This window comes from Lepidochelys olivacea (genome assembly GCF_965140295.1).
Source record: "Lepidochelys olivacea isolate rLepOli2 genome assembly, chromosome: 3".
NCBI lineage: Eukaryota > Metazoa > Chordata > Testudines > Cheloniidae > Lepidochelys > Lepidochelys olivacea.
This window is the reverse complement of record NC_140413.1, coordinates 187,392,635-187,408,805: the sequence shown is the minus strand read 5'-3', so window position 1 is coordinate 187,408,805 and position 16,171 is coordinate 187,392,635. Positions and strand designations below refer to the sequence as shown.

The 16,171-nt window shown below is 42.0% G+C and overlaps 1 protein-coding gene across 1 annotated transcript in view; it reads left to right on the top strand.

The window, feature by feature from the left end:
• The first annotated feature begins 11,309 nt into the window (after positions 1-11,309).
• The window catches only part of PNPT1 (polyribonucleotide nucleotidyltransferase 1), a 44,775-nt gene continuing 39,913 nt past the window's right edge, over positions 11,310-16,171 (top strand). The window contains exons 1-4 of the mRNA XM_084622266.1: positions 11,310-11,617; positions 13,844-13,904; positions 14,185-14,259; positions 14,509-14,614. Of these exons, the coding sequence (XP_084478392.1) occupies positions 11,418-11,617; positions 13,844-13,904; positions 14,185-14,259; positions 14,509-14,614 (442 nt within the window). The 5' untranslated portion in view covers positions 11,310-11,417. The remainder of the gene's footprint in view (positions 11,618-13,843; positions 13,905-14,184; positions 14,260-14,508; positions 14,615-16,171) is intronic.

The following is a 16,171-nucleotide window of genomic DNA, read 5'->3' as shown; positions in this document are numbered from 1 at the left end:
TGTATGGCCCATATATTTGCCATACGTGGGGCTTTTACCAGAGGAGGATATTAGTGGGATATAGTCTGTAAAGAGCTGTATCCTGAGGTGAGAGTTTAATTATTTGTTGACATTATTTTTAGAATGTGTGCACCTTAGAACCAGCATCATCCTTGAGTTTTTGGAAAGTCGATAACATGTTATAGGTGCTACCACAAATGAATAATTATTTAAAAATAATTTTTAAATAATAACCAACAACAACAACCAGTAAATGTTCATGCTATTAGACCCAAAGGTCCCAGGTTCAGTCCCCACAGATACATATGGAGAATTGAACTGCTGTGGGCCTCTAAAGCTCAGGCTGAACTTACCCAGTGAGAGAGTGTGTGTTACCCATGCTGAAAACATGAGCCTCTACTACTTGTGACCTTAGCAATATTAACACAGAATAACGTTCCAAATGAACAGACTGTGACCATCACAAGTGCTGTGTGACCCAAGGGTGTCTAGGGTAACCCTCACTAAAAATGTCAAGGTTCGGGTAGGCTCGCAAAAAGGAGAGCAGATTCCTCCAACACTGGTGGTTAACACTGAAGTTAGACTCACCAACCTGTCACAAACTGTGCTGCTGATTGCCCACACTGGTTATCAAGAAACTGAAAAAAGAAGTCACACAGCCCCCTTTATTACATTCTAGTTCTCTGGCTCCCAATCAGCACATAGGTTGCGTAAAGTGGCTGACTATACAAAATATTCTTCAGATCCACAAAGGGTCAACCACATTCCCAGGTCAATATTAGTTTGGATCTTACCCAAAAAACCACACTGCCTGCCAATCCTTTAGTATCTAAAAGGAAATATTTTATTATGAAAGAAAAGAAGAAGAAGAAAGTTGTTAAATCGTCAAAACAATCAGATACATACATAAGATTTCAAAATCCATATATCAGGTTCTTAGTAGTTTTAGTGAGTTTGCTGGCTTGCAGAGTCCCTCTGGAACACATCCAAAGTTTGGATGGGTCAAGCTAGTTGGGGGGTCAGTGGCATGGGGGTATGGATGTGGGGGCTCAGGGTGGTGCAAGGGGTGGGATATCAGGGTGGGGGGTTGAGTGAAGGAAGTTCATTGGGAGGTGGTCTGGGTGCAAGGGTGGAGGTCCAGAAGCAGGGGGGCTGGACGATTGTAGTGCTGAAGGAGCACTAAGGGATGATAAGGCCATTGCGGAGAAACTAAATGAATTCTTTGCATCGGTCTTTATGGCTCAGGATGTGAGGGTGATTCCCAAACCTGAGCCATTCTTCTTAGGTGACAGATCTGAGGAACTGTCCCAGATTGAGGTGTCATTAGAGGAGGTTTTGGAACAAATTGATAAATTAAACAGCAATAAATCACCAGGACCAGATAGTATTCACCCAAGAGTTCTGAAGGAACTCAAAAGTGAAATTGCAGAACTACTAACTGTAGTCTGTAACCTATCATTTAAATCAGCTTCTATACCAGATGACTGGAGGATAGCTAATGTGATACCAATTTTTAAAAAGGACTCCAGAGGTGATCCCGGCAATTACAGGCCTGTAAGCCTGACTTCAGTACCAAGCAATCTGGTTGAAACTACAATAAAGAACAATATTGTCAGACACATAGATGAATATAATTTGTTGAGGAAGTCAACATGGTTTTTGTAAAGGGAAATCATGCCTCACCAATCAACTAGAATTCTTTGAGAGGGGTCAACAAGCATGTGGACAAGGGGGATCCAGTGGATATACTGTGCAGAGATTTTCAGAAAGCCTTTGACACGGTCCCTCACCAAAGGCTCTTAAGCAAAGCAATCTGCCATGGGATAAGAGGGAAGACGCTCTCATAGATTGGTAACTGGTTAAAAGATAGGAAACAAAGGGTAGATATAAATGGTCAGTTTTCAGAATGGAGAGAGGTAAATAGTGGTGTCACCCATGGGCCTGTTCTGGGACCGGTCCTATTCAACATATTCCTAAATGATCTGGAAAAGGGGGTAAACAGTGAGGTGGCAAAATTTGCAGATGATACAAAATTACTAAAGATAGTTAAAACCCAGGCAGACTGCAAAGAGCTACAAAAGGATCTCTCAAAACTGGGTGACTGGGCAACAAAATGGCAGATGAAATTTAATGTTGATAAATACAAAGTAATGCACACTGGAAAGCATAATCCCAACTATACATATAAAATGATGGAGGTCTAAATTAGCTGTTACCACTCAAGAAAGAGATCTTGGAGTCATTGTGGATAATTCTCTGACAAAATCCACTCAGTGTGCAGCGGCAGTCAAAAAAGCAAACAGAATGCTAGGAATAATTAAGAAAGGGATAGATAACAGAACAGAAAATATCATGTTGCCTCTATATAAATCCATGGTACACCCACATCTTGAATACTGTGTGCAGATGTGGTTGCCCCATCTAAAAAAAGATATATTGGAATTGGAAAAGGTTCAGAAAAGGGCAACAAAAATTATTAGGGGTATGGAAAGGCTTCTGTATGAGGAGAGATTAATAAGACTGGGACTTTTCAGCTTGGAAAAGAGACAGCTAAGTGGAGATATGATTGAGGTCTATAAAATCATGACCGGTGTAGAGAAAGTAGATAAGGAAGTGTTGTTTACTACTTCTCATAACACAAGAACTAGGGGTCACCAAACGAAATTAATAGGCAGCAGGTTTAAAACAAATAAAAGAAAGTATTTCTTCACACAACACACAGTCAATCTGTGGAACTCCTTGCCAGAGGATGTTGTGAAGGCCAAGACCATAACAGGGTTCAAAAAAGAACTAGATAAATTCATGGACGATAGGTCCATCAATGACTATTAGCCAGGATGGGCAGGAATGGTGTCCCTAGCCTCTGTTTGCCAGAAGATGGGAATGAGCAACAGGGGATGGATCGCTTGATGATTACCTGTTCTGTTCATTCTCTCTGGGGCACCTGGCACTGGCCACTGTCAGAAGACAGGATACTGGGCTAGATGGACCTTTGGTCTGACCCAGTAGGGCCATTCTTATGTTCTTATGTTCATATTTAGCCAATCATAACTTTTGTACTGATACCTAACATGGCATATCATTGCAGTTTTGCAATATTGGTATCAATAATGTTATAAATAATCACCCGTATTCCATACAACATCATATGCTGATCTCAGAGTAACAGCCGTGTTAGTCTGTATTCGCAAAAAGAAAAGGAGTACTTGTGGCACCTAAATTGGTTAGTCTCTAAGGTGCCACAAGTACTCCTTTTCTATATGCTGATCTGTTATTACAGCAGAGTTTCTCATGAAGGTGTTGCGGGAGTGTGAGTTGGATGAAGTTGGGGTATGTACTGCTTTTCAATGGCTGTTGGTGTGACATTGCACTCCATATGTTTTATGGAAATATGCTTATGAGTGTGAATATGATGCAACTGGAATATGCTTTATGCAAAAGGTCTCTTGTAAAGTATCATAACAAAGGTTATAACCTACTGAATATATTTCTCCTATTTGTATGCATGTATCATTCTTGTATCTGAAGCTAGAAATATGAAGTATAACTCTGAGGTCCTACTGTAATTATGCAAAGTGTGGGCCATTAATGGTGGTTTAGAATCTTGATGGCTACCATTAACTAGGACAATTGATTGTAAATGGTTTATTTACCTGCAAACCTTCCGGTGTACGTGCGGGCCAACCCAGGAAGAATGGAAACTAGGGGTCTTACAGTGACATGTGATCATGTCACATGATACTGGAATCCATCTTAATCCTTGTACTTTTCCACTGATGAGGTGGGGGTGGGGACAAGCACAGGCAAAAGATTCCCACATTATGCCAAAGCTATAGAAGGGGGTGGAGCAGGACAAAAGGGCTGCCAGTCATGAGAAAAACTGCTTATCACCCGAGATGTCTCCTGGAACTAACAAGGATTGTACTGGGGAAATGATTGGGCCTAGACTAGGAAAGAGTCTAGTCTGCGAAAGAAGCTTATTGGAACATCTTTGAGGGTGAGATATTACCTGTAATCAATTTCTTAATGTATTAGGCTTAGACTTGCGTGTTTTGCTTTATTTTGCTTTGTGACTTACTTTGTTCTGTCTGTTATTCATTGAAACCACTTAAATCCTACTTTTTATACTTAATAAAATAACTTTTGTTATTAACAAAACCACAGTAAGTGATGAACACCTGGGAGAGCAAACAGCTGTGCACATCTCTCCATCAGTGATACAGAGGACGAACAATTTACAAATTTACCCTGTATAAGCTTTATACAGAGTAAAACGGATTTATGTGGGGTTTGGATCCTATTGGGAACTGGGTGTCTGGGTGCTGGAGATAGGTGACTGCTGAGCTGTTTTTAGTTAAAGTCTGCAGCTTTGGGGGCATGGCCCAGACCCTGGGTCTGTGTTGCAGCAGGCTTGTGTGTCTGGTTCAACAAGGCAGGGTTCTGGAGTCACAAGCTGGCAGGGAAAACAGGCTCAGAGGTAATTTCAACACATCAGGTGACAGTCCCAAGGGGATCTCTGTGACCGAACCCATCACAGTTGGAAATGGAAGTGAATACCTAATGGAGTGCTGGAATGTGTTACCAATAGCTTTGTAGGGGATGCGAAGGAATCAAAGAATACTTGAAACTTTTTAAACGTATTTTCATTCTTTCCAACTGTCTCTAAACAAAGTTGTTGTTTGTGTTAATACTATATTGTGTATGTTTTAAGCATTCTATAGACACAAAGTGACTATGATCTTTTAATCTTATTTCCTAAAAATGAAAAGTTAAGTTGCTGTTGTTTCCAGTTTTTTAATGGTGCAATATCTAGAAGAGAATTCACAGGAGCCTAGTATTAGAAATTTGGGTTCCAAACCTACGAAACCTGAGGCAGGTGCCTATTTTTATGTATGTGAGTAGTCCCACTGAACTCAATGAGACTATTCATGTGTGCAAATGTTTTCAGAAATGTGGACTTTGAAGACACAATTTAGCCCCTCTTAAGGGTTTCATAAACCCACCCATAGCACCTACAAACTGTGGGCAGAGAGAAACAACCACATGACTTGGCTTCTTATAAATGTAATCACTGTAAAATATTGTTTTAACAGTGTTCAGCTTTAGACAATTTGTTTATTATAGAATCACCTGCAGTGGACTAAAGGCTGGTGATTTTAATGAGAGATAATGATGAAGACTGAAAAATCACCTTTCAGATAATGGGTCATTCATCTGCAATAGAGCTAAGATGACTCAGGAAAACATGGTGAAGTTTCTTGCTTTGCCACCTAAATGCATTTTTGTACCAAACCATAATTATACCAGTGAATCCTGAATTTGGAAGAAGATAACAATCCCTTGCTCAGGCCAAGTCACAAGTTTATGGATTGTTTATCTTCTGATATGTCTTCTGCATGACTTGTCAAAGGATAAGAAGCATGCTGGCACTGAAAAAAAATTAACAGTTGGGACAGTTTTCCCAGACAGTAATTCTGATTTTTGGAAATGCAGCCCTAAGAGAGAAACATCCTGTTGAGACAATGCAGAAAAACATTTGTAAACAAGTAAAATAAAAAATAGTATCATGACAAATCTTGGAATAATCTGCATTATATTTCTTATAAAATCTCCTCCAGATTTTAATTCATGTTAACGCCAGATGACAAATGAAGTTAGGATAATGCACAATAGTTTGTATTAATTTAGTCATGCATGAATTTCAATGGTGGCATGATCAGGCCTTTGTGCTCACATTACTGTTCATTCGCGCTCACATTAAATAATAATCTATTTTGTACAAGTGAGCAATAATTTTACTGTCCAAAGAGCAATTAACAGATGTAAAACTAAATATCCATTCACATGGGTATATCATTTTGTTGTATTCTGAACACACACAAACATACAGTAAATGTCTGTCTTATGCAATAATATGTATCATAGGTTTTATATAGCATTTTTTATGCAGGGATCTCACTGCTTTTCACATGAGGCTAAAGCCATGTCTATACCAGAAGCACCAGGAATACCAATATACTATACTTGCAAAATGCTGCAAGCATGAATGCAGCTTATATCAGCAAAACTGAGCTCTTGCTGGTATCGATTATTCCAGCCCTCCTGAGTGAAATCAACTATTCTGGCAAAAGTGCAGTTTTGCCAGTATAACTAGGGGATCTACACTAGTAACTTTTGCCAGCACAAGTATGTTAGTCAAGTATCACATCTCTTGTCAAGGCTAAATCCCCACTCTGTAGTGAGTGCAGGAAGTAGGAGCCCGCAAGGATTTTAAAAATTAATACTTGCCACTCCAGGCTTGTATTAAATTCTCAAGGTTACAGCTTTTCTCTGACCTTGGCTTGGTAAATGCTGCCACCACCCAAATGCAAAAAAAACCCTTTGAACCTAGGAAGGAGCACTTGGGAATTCCTCCCTGTGGGGTACCCTTAAGCCCTTTCACCCCACTCCACTCCCGGGAAAGAGCTGAGAAAGAAAACAAATGAAATTAGCTGTGCTAACAGCTAATCAAACAACATGCACAAACCTCTTTGGACACCAGAAATCCAATCCTGTTCTTAAAAAAGGTGAATTTTATTAAAAACAAAAAGGAAAAAATTACATCTGGAACTTAGGCATTTTGCTATATCTTAAAAGAAACAATTACAAAAATTAAGCATCCAAAATAGCTTTCTTGGGGGTTCAGCTTAAAGCAAACAAAAGCATCAGGGGTTAGGACAGAGGAGATCCACAAACCAAAATAAGGGGTTAGCACAGAGGAGATCCACAAACCAAAATAAGAAATAAACCTAATAGAGTCTAACAAAACATTCCCTGTCCAAATTATTTCTTCTAGGTATGGAAGATACTTTTTCATACCTGGTTCAAACCTTACACAGCATTTCTGCTTATAGCATTGCTGTTCCGTGTCCCTGCAGCCCAGAGAACAAAGGAGAGACAAAGGGAAAGATTTTTTCCCCATTTTAAAAAGTTCTAGCCTTCCCATTTGCTCTTTTGATCAGGTGCCCTCTACCTTTTCTTTACCTAGGGACCTTTTACAGGTAAGCCAGCAGCCACCAAGAGGAACTTTATAGCTAACTGGCTGGCTGGGTGGCCATAAAAGGGAGCTCTCCCCCCCCCACACACTTTATTTATCACACCTCTTCACACCCCTGACCAACATAGTTATGCTGGCAGAAATCAGTAGTGTAGACATGGCCTAAGTATCATTATCTCTGTTTTACAGATGGAAAAAACGAGGAACAGAGAGATGAAGTGACATGCCCAAGTCACACAGCAGCTCAGTGACAACTGGAATAACACCGAGGTCTCTTGATACAAAATGCAGTGCCATGATTGCTAGATGATACTACTCCACCTTTTGCCAATGACAATTTTAAGAAATGAATGATTAATGAAAATCGTTAGGAGTTTGGTATTCTAATTTTTATAAATATATAATGTCTTCTTCAGATTCACATCAGGAAAAAATAACTCAAAAGATGCATAGTTTTTTCCTTTCAAGCTTGAGTTTAATCTGCAGACACTTAGCTTGCTCAAAAAAGCAGAGGATATGAACTCTTCTGACTGACGATAAAATAGGTATATTATTTTAGTCCTAGGTTGTATCTACATTAGGCTCTGCCAAAAATATCCCACCATTGCTTCTACTGGTCAGCGGCAGCACTAGTATAGACAGGGTCTAAGGAAGCCACTGGTATTTTAACCATAATGTCTTCTAACCATGTTTAGAGCAGTCTAGATGACCTGGGGATTAAAACGTCAACTACCAGCACCTTATTTACACTAGGGCTCCAACTGTTGTTGCCACCAGTGGAGCTGAATCAGCAATAGCAATGGTACAAAAAGTCTCATGGTATGGTGTCCTCTTTATATTAAATATTTGTGTTTTTCTTTACAATCAATTTGCATTTGTCCAAACTGAATCTCATATTTATTTATTTTTACCCACAGAGACCTATTCCTGAGAGATGCTGAGGTTCTGCTGTTCTTATCAGCATCATTGTGATGTTTAGAAATTCTCAAGCTCAGGTCAAGATTAGTTTATTAAACAGATGTGAATTCTCTTTCCTCAGGTTTCAGAGTAACAGCCGTGTTAGTCTGTATTCGCAAAAAGAAAAGGAGTACTTGTGGCACCTTAGAGACTAACCAATTTATTTGAGCATGAGCTTTCGTGAGCTACAGCTCACTTCATCGGATGCATGCCGTGGAAACTGCAGCAGACTTTATTTATACACAGAGAATATGAAAAAATACCTCCTCCCACCCCACTGTCCTGCTGGTAATAGCTTATCTAAAGTGATCATCAGGTGGGCCATTTCCAGCACAAATCCAGGTTTTCTCACCCTCCACCCCCCCACACAAATTCTGGTGAGCAGGAGAGTGAATTTGTGTGGGGGGGTGGAGGGTGAGAAAACCTGGATTTGTGCTGGAAATGGCCCACCTGATGAATACTTTAGATAAGCTATTACCAGCAGGACAGTGGGGTGGGAGGAGGTATTTTCTCTTTCCTCACTATCTGGTATCTTTTATGATCTTCAGCCCAAAGGGAATAAGCTATAGCATTATACACACTTCTAGATTGGTACAATTGCATTCATGCTAGGAGGTTGTACTGCTTGAACTACACTAGAACAGTGGTTCTCAAACTTTTGTACTGGTGACCCCTTTCACACAGAAAGCCTCTGAGTGCGACCCGTTCTTATAAATTAAAAACACTTTTTATATATTTAACACCATTATAAATGCTGGAGGCAAAGCGGGGCTTGGGGTGGAGGCTGACAGCTCACGACCACCCATGTAAGAACCTTCTGACCACTGAATGGTCCCGACCTCCAGTTTGAGAACCCCTGCACTAGAACCTCAGAGTTATGAACACCAGAGTTACGAACTGACCAGTCAAGCACACACCTCATTTGGAACTGGAAGTACGCAATCAGGCAGCAGCAGAGACAAGTACAGTATTGTGTTAAATGTAAACTACTAAAAAAATAAAGGGAAAGCAGCATTTTTCTTCTGCATAGTAAAGTTTCAAAGCTGTATTAAATCAATGATCAGTTGTAAACTTTTGAAAGAATGTTTTGTTCAGAGTTATGGACATTTCAGAGTTACGAACAACCTCCATTCCCAAAGTGTTCGTAACTCTGAGGTTCTACTGGTTTCTGAATCAGACAAGTTACAGCTATACAAAAACTCTGAGTGTATGAGCCCTAAGTGACAAAGACCAAGAAGATTCTGTCCGCTCAGAAGTCATTTTCCTTTGTGAAAATACAGTAATAATTTCTTTAGAAATTAAGGTTACTTGAGGTGTCATGGGGAGAGCTGCCCTATGCATAGAGGAATGCTTCTATCCTGGCTGAGATACAATTTAATGGTGGTGGTGACACTTGTTGTACCTCTTGGTAATGGGCAAAAGCTCTTATTATTTACCTAGTAATTTGGGCAAAAATTATTTAATAAAATTTAACTTTAAAATGCGCTACATGGAGTGGTTTAAACTTAATGTGATAAATAAAGGCGAGGGAGGGTTAGCTATAAAATCCCTTTTAGTAGCTGTTCACTACTTGCTTTACCTGTAAAGGGTTAAAAAAAAGCCCACAGGTAAAAGGAAGGGGGTGGGCACCTGACCAAAATAGCCAGTGGGAAGGAAAAATCTTTATCTGTCTGTAGTTGTTCTCCAGACAGGGCTGGAGCTATGCTGTAAAAAGCTGTAAACCAGGTATAAAAATCACCAGATCATACCTAGAAACTACTCAGTTTGAAACCCCAGATATGTAAGTAGATCAGGAAATGTCTAGAAAGATGCCATTAGGTTTATCTCTTTTATTCCTTTATGGCTTGTGGACTCCTCTGTGCTAAGCCCCAAATGCTTTTGTTTTGCGTGTAACCATTAAGCTGGACCTCAAGAAAACCATTATTGATGCTTAATTATTATATTTGCTCTCTTTAAATCTAGCAAAAAGCCTAAGTTCCAGATGTAATTTTTTCCTTTTTGTTTTTAATAAAATTTACCTTTTTTAAGAACAGGATTGTGGGGTTTTGTGTCCTAAAAGGTTTGTGCATATGTTGTTTAATTAGCTGGTGGCAACAACTGATTTCCTTTGTTTTCTTTCTCAGCTCTTCTCCGGAGGGGATGGACGGGTAAAAGAGCTTGAGGGTACCCCACAGGAGGAATTCCCAAGTGCGCCTTCCTGGGTCAAAAGGTTTTTTTTGCACTAGGGCGGTGGCAGCATCTACCCATCCAAGGGTAGAGAGAAGCTGTAACCTTAGGAGTTTAATACCAGTCTGAAGTGACCAGTATTAATTTTTAGAATCCTTGCGGGCCCCCACCTTCTGCACTCCAAGTGCCAGAGTGGGGAATCAGCCTTGACACTTAAAAATCCTGTAACGCTCCGGGAATGATTAGGGTACTGACAGACTCTGAAATGAAAAAGCCTTTCACCACAAATGCTAAATCAGGGAAATAACCTCATTAGTAATAAGCCCCATGTACATATAATTCATCTCACTCTAGAATCCCTTTAAAAGAACAGTGAAAGTTAACAGTAGTCTCTATACTGAATGGAGATATATGGCTGATTTTTCTGGTGGGGGTATCTGTGTTTGGGGGCATATGGGCAATTTTGCAGGGGGTCAGCTCCCTTCCAGAGCCTGCACCCTGCAACCCCTCACACACCTAATCCTCTGCCCAAGCCTTGAGCCACTTCACACACCCGAAACCCCACATCCTTGATCCCACCCCAGAGTCCACACTCCCAGCCCACAGTCTTTACCCCCTCCTACACTCTGACTCACTGCCCCAGCTCGGAGCCCCCTCCCATACTCCAAATGTCTCAGCTCCAGCCCGCAGGTGGAGCCCTCTCCTGTACTGCAAACCCCTTATCCTCAGCCCCTCCCCAACCCCCTGCCCCAGGCCAGTGAAAATGAGCAAGTGAGGGAAGATTCAAGATGGAAGGAGGACCATGGAGTGAGCAGAGGACGGGGCCTTGGAGAAGGGGTGAGGCCCAGACAAGGATGTTCAGTTTTTTGCCATTAGAGAGTTGGCAACCCTGTCTCCGGGGGAAGTCAGTGGGGGTCTGTGGTGTGAGGTCAGTGTTTGGCAGCGGGTCTGCGCTTAGTACCGGGTATCAGTGACACGCTACCCGACAGCAACAGCCCAGGCCGCAGGCCCAAAGCAGACTGTGGTTGCTGAGCCCGCCCTCGGGGACGTGTCCCTCGCCGTCCGCCATAGCAAGACGCTGCCACCAGGGGGCCCCCGGGATTAGTTCAGAGAGCGGAATCGAAGCTCGGCCGACCGCGGCTGGCAGCTCCGCGCTCATGGGAGCCAATGGAGCTCGGCTTTGTTCCGCTACAGCTCAGCCTCTGAGCCAATCGGCTGGGGCCTTGTAGCGCAGCTGCCAGGCCGTGACCCTGGTGTCATGGCCGCCTGCACGGGGTGTCAGGTCTGCTGCCGCGCTGGGCTCAGGAAGCTGGCCGCGGCCAGCAGTTTCCGCCCGCTGCTCGGCACCATGAGGCGTTGGCTGGGACCAGGCGCTCGGCTGGTACAGCTGGCCCAGGCCCGAGGCTTGCAGGGCGGCGCCGGACCCTACAAGGTGGCGTCGGTGGACGTGGGGAGCAGGTAACGAGGGGGCCGCCGGGAGAAAGCAGCGTCCGCCCGGGGGACTCAGTCCCCCCTCTCCACCGGACCGGGGACCGTCTCCTTTCTCTCTGTATCCTGGGGCTTGGGCCTGGCCCCCGCGCCTGCCACGTCTTCCAGCTGCCCCAGAGCCCTCTGCTCCCTCCTAGAGCACCTCACTTCTCTGTCTTGCAGCCTCTCATCCCGAGCCCCCGCCCCATCTCAGAACAGCCCTCCTCGCTGCCCTGTGTCTTCTGCCCTCCCTCAGAAAATTCCCCCTCGCTGCCCTGTGCCCCGACCCCCTTCCCCGAGCCCCCTACCCTCTTCTAGAACAACTTCCCTCTCTGCCCTGCGGGGTCTGCCCCACTCTCACCCAGAACAGCCCCCCTCACTGCTCTGTGGCCTGCTCCCCTGCCCCTTCCAGAACATCTCCCCTTCACTGCCCTGCTCCCTCCCAGAACAATCCCTCCTGTAGGTGTTCTCCGCTCCCATCCCCCACCATGGTTTGTCACTTTCTTCTTCCTCTGACCCCAGGGTCGCTTGCCATCTGGGTATGCCCCCTTGATCTCTGCTCCCCACTGCCCATTCATGTCCAGTGTCTGCTGAGAAGTGTGTGTTGGTGGGGAGAGGCAGGTTTGTGTAGCTTTGCTTCAACCATCCATTTTCCAACCCACAATCTCCAATATGCAGCTAGTGGAGCCAGAGGTGAACAATAATTGCTAAACACATTGTTTAAAATCCACTGGTCTCCTTTTCTTTTTATGCCTGGCCTTACTGCATACAGCTGATGCACTGCTCTTCAGTAGCCCTTGCAATACCTTGTCATGGTGGTAAAGTGATTTGCAATTAAAATCCTCCCATCACAATGACTAAGGTGGTTTATGTCATGGTGGTATTGGTGCTGAGTTATGCTGGTACCTTTATAAACTAGAAAAGTATTAAAACACAAGCCATTTAAGGTTAAAGTATCTCAGAAATAACCATCCAGATGTGGACTTTTCCTGCAATTTAAGATTTAGTGGCTGACTCCCTTTCCCCACATTTGATTGATAAATTTCATTAGAGGAGCTGTTCGAAAGTTTTAGAAATAACTAGGGGCCTGATCCAAAGTCCACGGAAGTCAGTGGAAAAGCTCTAGTTGACTTCAGTGGGTGTTAGATCAGGCCCTAAATCAATGGAAGTAAATAAGAAAATTGAATGTCATTTGAACTTTTTTTCCACTACACTCTCACATACATAACTGCCAAATAATGGGCATAGTCTTACCTCTGAATGTAAAAGTGTGTGTATCAGATCTTCCCATGTACTTTTTCCATTAAAGTACTGTCTGCTGTCACTGAGAAAAAGTGTTTGTGTGGGGTGTAAATGTGGTACTTTTTGCCTTGCATATATACACCCTCTCATTTTGTGTTTTTTTTTTAAACATTTAATACATACACCATTGAGAATAATAGCCCTTAATAGAACTCTTAAAACTCTGAAGCGTAGGGGAGACTGGCTGGTTTCCAATAGAATATAGAGCCTTTCATCTCTAAATCAGTGGTTCAAATCTAGCCAAATTCAGTACGGCGGAAGATGTTACTTTCTGGCTCTTATTTTGCAGATATGAGAAGTGGGTGCTTATCTCTCTTGTTCCACATGACTTGCTAGCTGTTGCAGATGGCAGTCATAGCAGAGAAGTATGGGATGGAATTAGTTTGGAGATTAAGGGTTTGTCTACACTCCCCTGTAGTTTGGAGGAGGGTGGGGAGAATAGCAGTGCACCCCAAAACGGTGTGCTGTAACTCCCCCATGTAGCCTACTTCAAACAGAATTACATTAATGCAAGCTAGGAACCTCTTAGTTCATGCCCACAGCATCCACACAGAACAGTTACAGCACAGCACTTCGGTGCACACTGCTATTCACACCCCACTCCATTGTCCAAACTACTGGGCAGTGTAGATGTAGCTTCAATTTTCCTTTCATCATAGAAGGCGGTCACTTTGGGAATTGAGGCAAAATTGCTGAACAGTAGGGAAGCTTGTACTCTTATTTCCTATTCTGTGGATAGAGAGAGGGCTTCAGCATCCTGACTTGTCAAAGCCAGTTTCTATCATGAATAGTAAATATAATCAATATTTTCTAAAACTATGAAACATAAAAGATGAATGTATAGTAGTTGAATAGAGAGGTGTTGATAAACTGATCCTCATTTGTCACTAATGGCAGTTATCTTCTTTTTAACAGAAAGTTGGAAATTTCCTCTGGAAAACTGGCCAGATTTGCTGATGGATGTGCTGTAGTGCAGGTAAAAAATCTATGCAAACTCAAAATGTGTAAGTCAACTTGGATAAATGTACTGTTTTTTGTTGAGATGTCTCAGCCATGTATGGTAATTGGACTCCCTACTGGATCCACAGCTAGCTACTGCATAGAAAAAAACTTCATTAGGTTTCCAGAAGCCTCACCAGTGCACTGTAGATTCATGTTTTCTCTTCACTTGGAAAATGCTCTACTGAGAAATGAAACTAAATGATACATTTATGAAAATGTCTTTTCTAAAAGTAATTTCACTGTTTTTAATCAAGTTAGGTGATACATCAGTGATGGTCACAGCAGTCAGTAAAACAAAGCCTTCTCCATCCCAGTTCATGCCATTAGTGGTGAGTACTAATTGTAATTACACAAACTGCCCAAATTGATAACTATAAATAATAGTAGAGAAGTAGAGCTTGAGTCCTCAGATATTTCAGTTGGATTTTAATGTAAATTGTTTTGTCTCTGTGGTTACACCAAATAGAATATTCAGCTATTAAATTCAGATGTAGTGTCGTCTTACCTTTTTTATAGGTATATTTAAGAGAGAGCAGTAATTACAGTTTTGTTTATGAATCCCTGTTTTGTTGTATAAGGTTGACTATCGCCAGAAAGCTGCTGCAGCAGGAAGGATTCCCACAAACTATCTTAGAAGAGAACTTGGTTCCACTGATAAAGAAATTCTTACAAGCAGAGTAATAGGTAAGACTGAGACTGACAAAAGACTGAGAAGACAGTGTCCAGTACTTTTTTTGTTGTTTGTAATATCCTCATTGAAAGTTTGAAAAGAGAGGGCTACCTGTAACCACCGTTCTCAGCGAATATTGCCTCTTCAGAAGTTTTGGGAGAAGCTCATACCTTAAAGTGCTGCAAATTTCAGAACCATTTAAAAACAATGTCCGTTGGGGCTGCATGTACATTCCCTATATGAAAGCCCAAAATACAGTAAAAACTGTTTTATCCGGCATGTTGGGGAAATGGGGGGGGGGGGGTTGTAAGTGAAAAATGCCGGTTATCTAAGAGGGATGGCCATTCCTCCGCCTAGGGAGCAGCAGGGACATGTCACCACTTCCAGAGAGCCAAGTAGGGAGCCTGCTGGTCCCGCGCCAACCTGACTATGAACCGGACTTTCTATGAAGATTAGAAATGCCGGTTTATAGAGCTTTCCGGTTGGTACAGGGCATGATAACACAGCTTTTACTGTATCTGATAGCTTGTGAGATTTCCTCTTTGCTACTAAGATTGGGATTTCTCGTGCCTCAGTCTAGAGGGACATCATCTCCTGGAGCTAATCATTTGTCAGGAGAGATGAAAGAAGAGGCAACCAAATTGTTTTCTGGAAAGGTAGGAAAAAAAAGGAGACAGACTGTTTGGCCCAAATGTATCCTCCTCGCACCTTCCTCATTGTCTGAAAAATAGTATCCAAGATGCCCAAAACTTGTCTTTTGAATGAGATAATGGAACCATGAGGCTCAATGTTTTCTAAAACTAGCAGGACTTAATAGACAATCTGAAGATGGGATAGGGTTCTGAACAGACTAAGCCCCAGTCAGTGTGCAGAGGTGTATTAATAAATCAGGTTGAAAATCAAAATTAAAAAAAAAAAAGCAACGTGCTTAACTTCACCATTCAGTTGCGTTGCTTTTCATTACATGTCATCTTATTACAAGCTCTCTGGAGCTAGCACTTTCTCTTTATGTCTGTAAAGTATCTACACATTCATACTGCTACTAATAAATACTCATATTTTCAAAAAGTTTTCTTTTCAGCAGCAGGGAAAGAACCATGAGAGCATTATTGAGCTCCTTTATACTTCCATCCTTCAAAAGTCAGTTTGGACATGTGCATGGTTACTGATTTTTAGTGTTTTCAAGGCTCCTGGCACTGAGGTTCATGCTCTTAAATAGGAATCCGCAGAGGCAGTTCTAACTGGATAAAAATGGAAAAAAAAATTTTTTCATATTGACGATGTTTTAATGGCTTTTTAAAAAGCTTCATTATTGTTGCCTGGATCCTTGATGCAGTTTCTGCAATAAGATTTACTTTATGCTGACCCTAAAGCAGCAGAGCAAGGATTTTGTAGGGTTATTTCTGTATAAACAGTTTATTTTTCTTGGTTAGTTTTTAAAAAAGGTAATCTAGGTGAGACTTCCAAGTATAACAATTTTAGGCAGGTCAATTTCATTTTAATCTGAAGTGTTATAATTTAAACCATTGAAATGTATTTATTATTTTATATAAGGGGAAGCTTAGCTATGT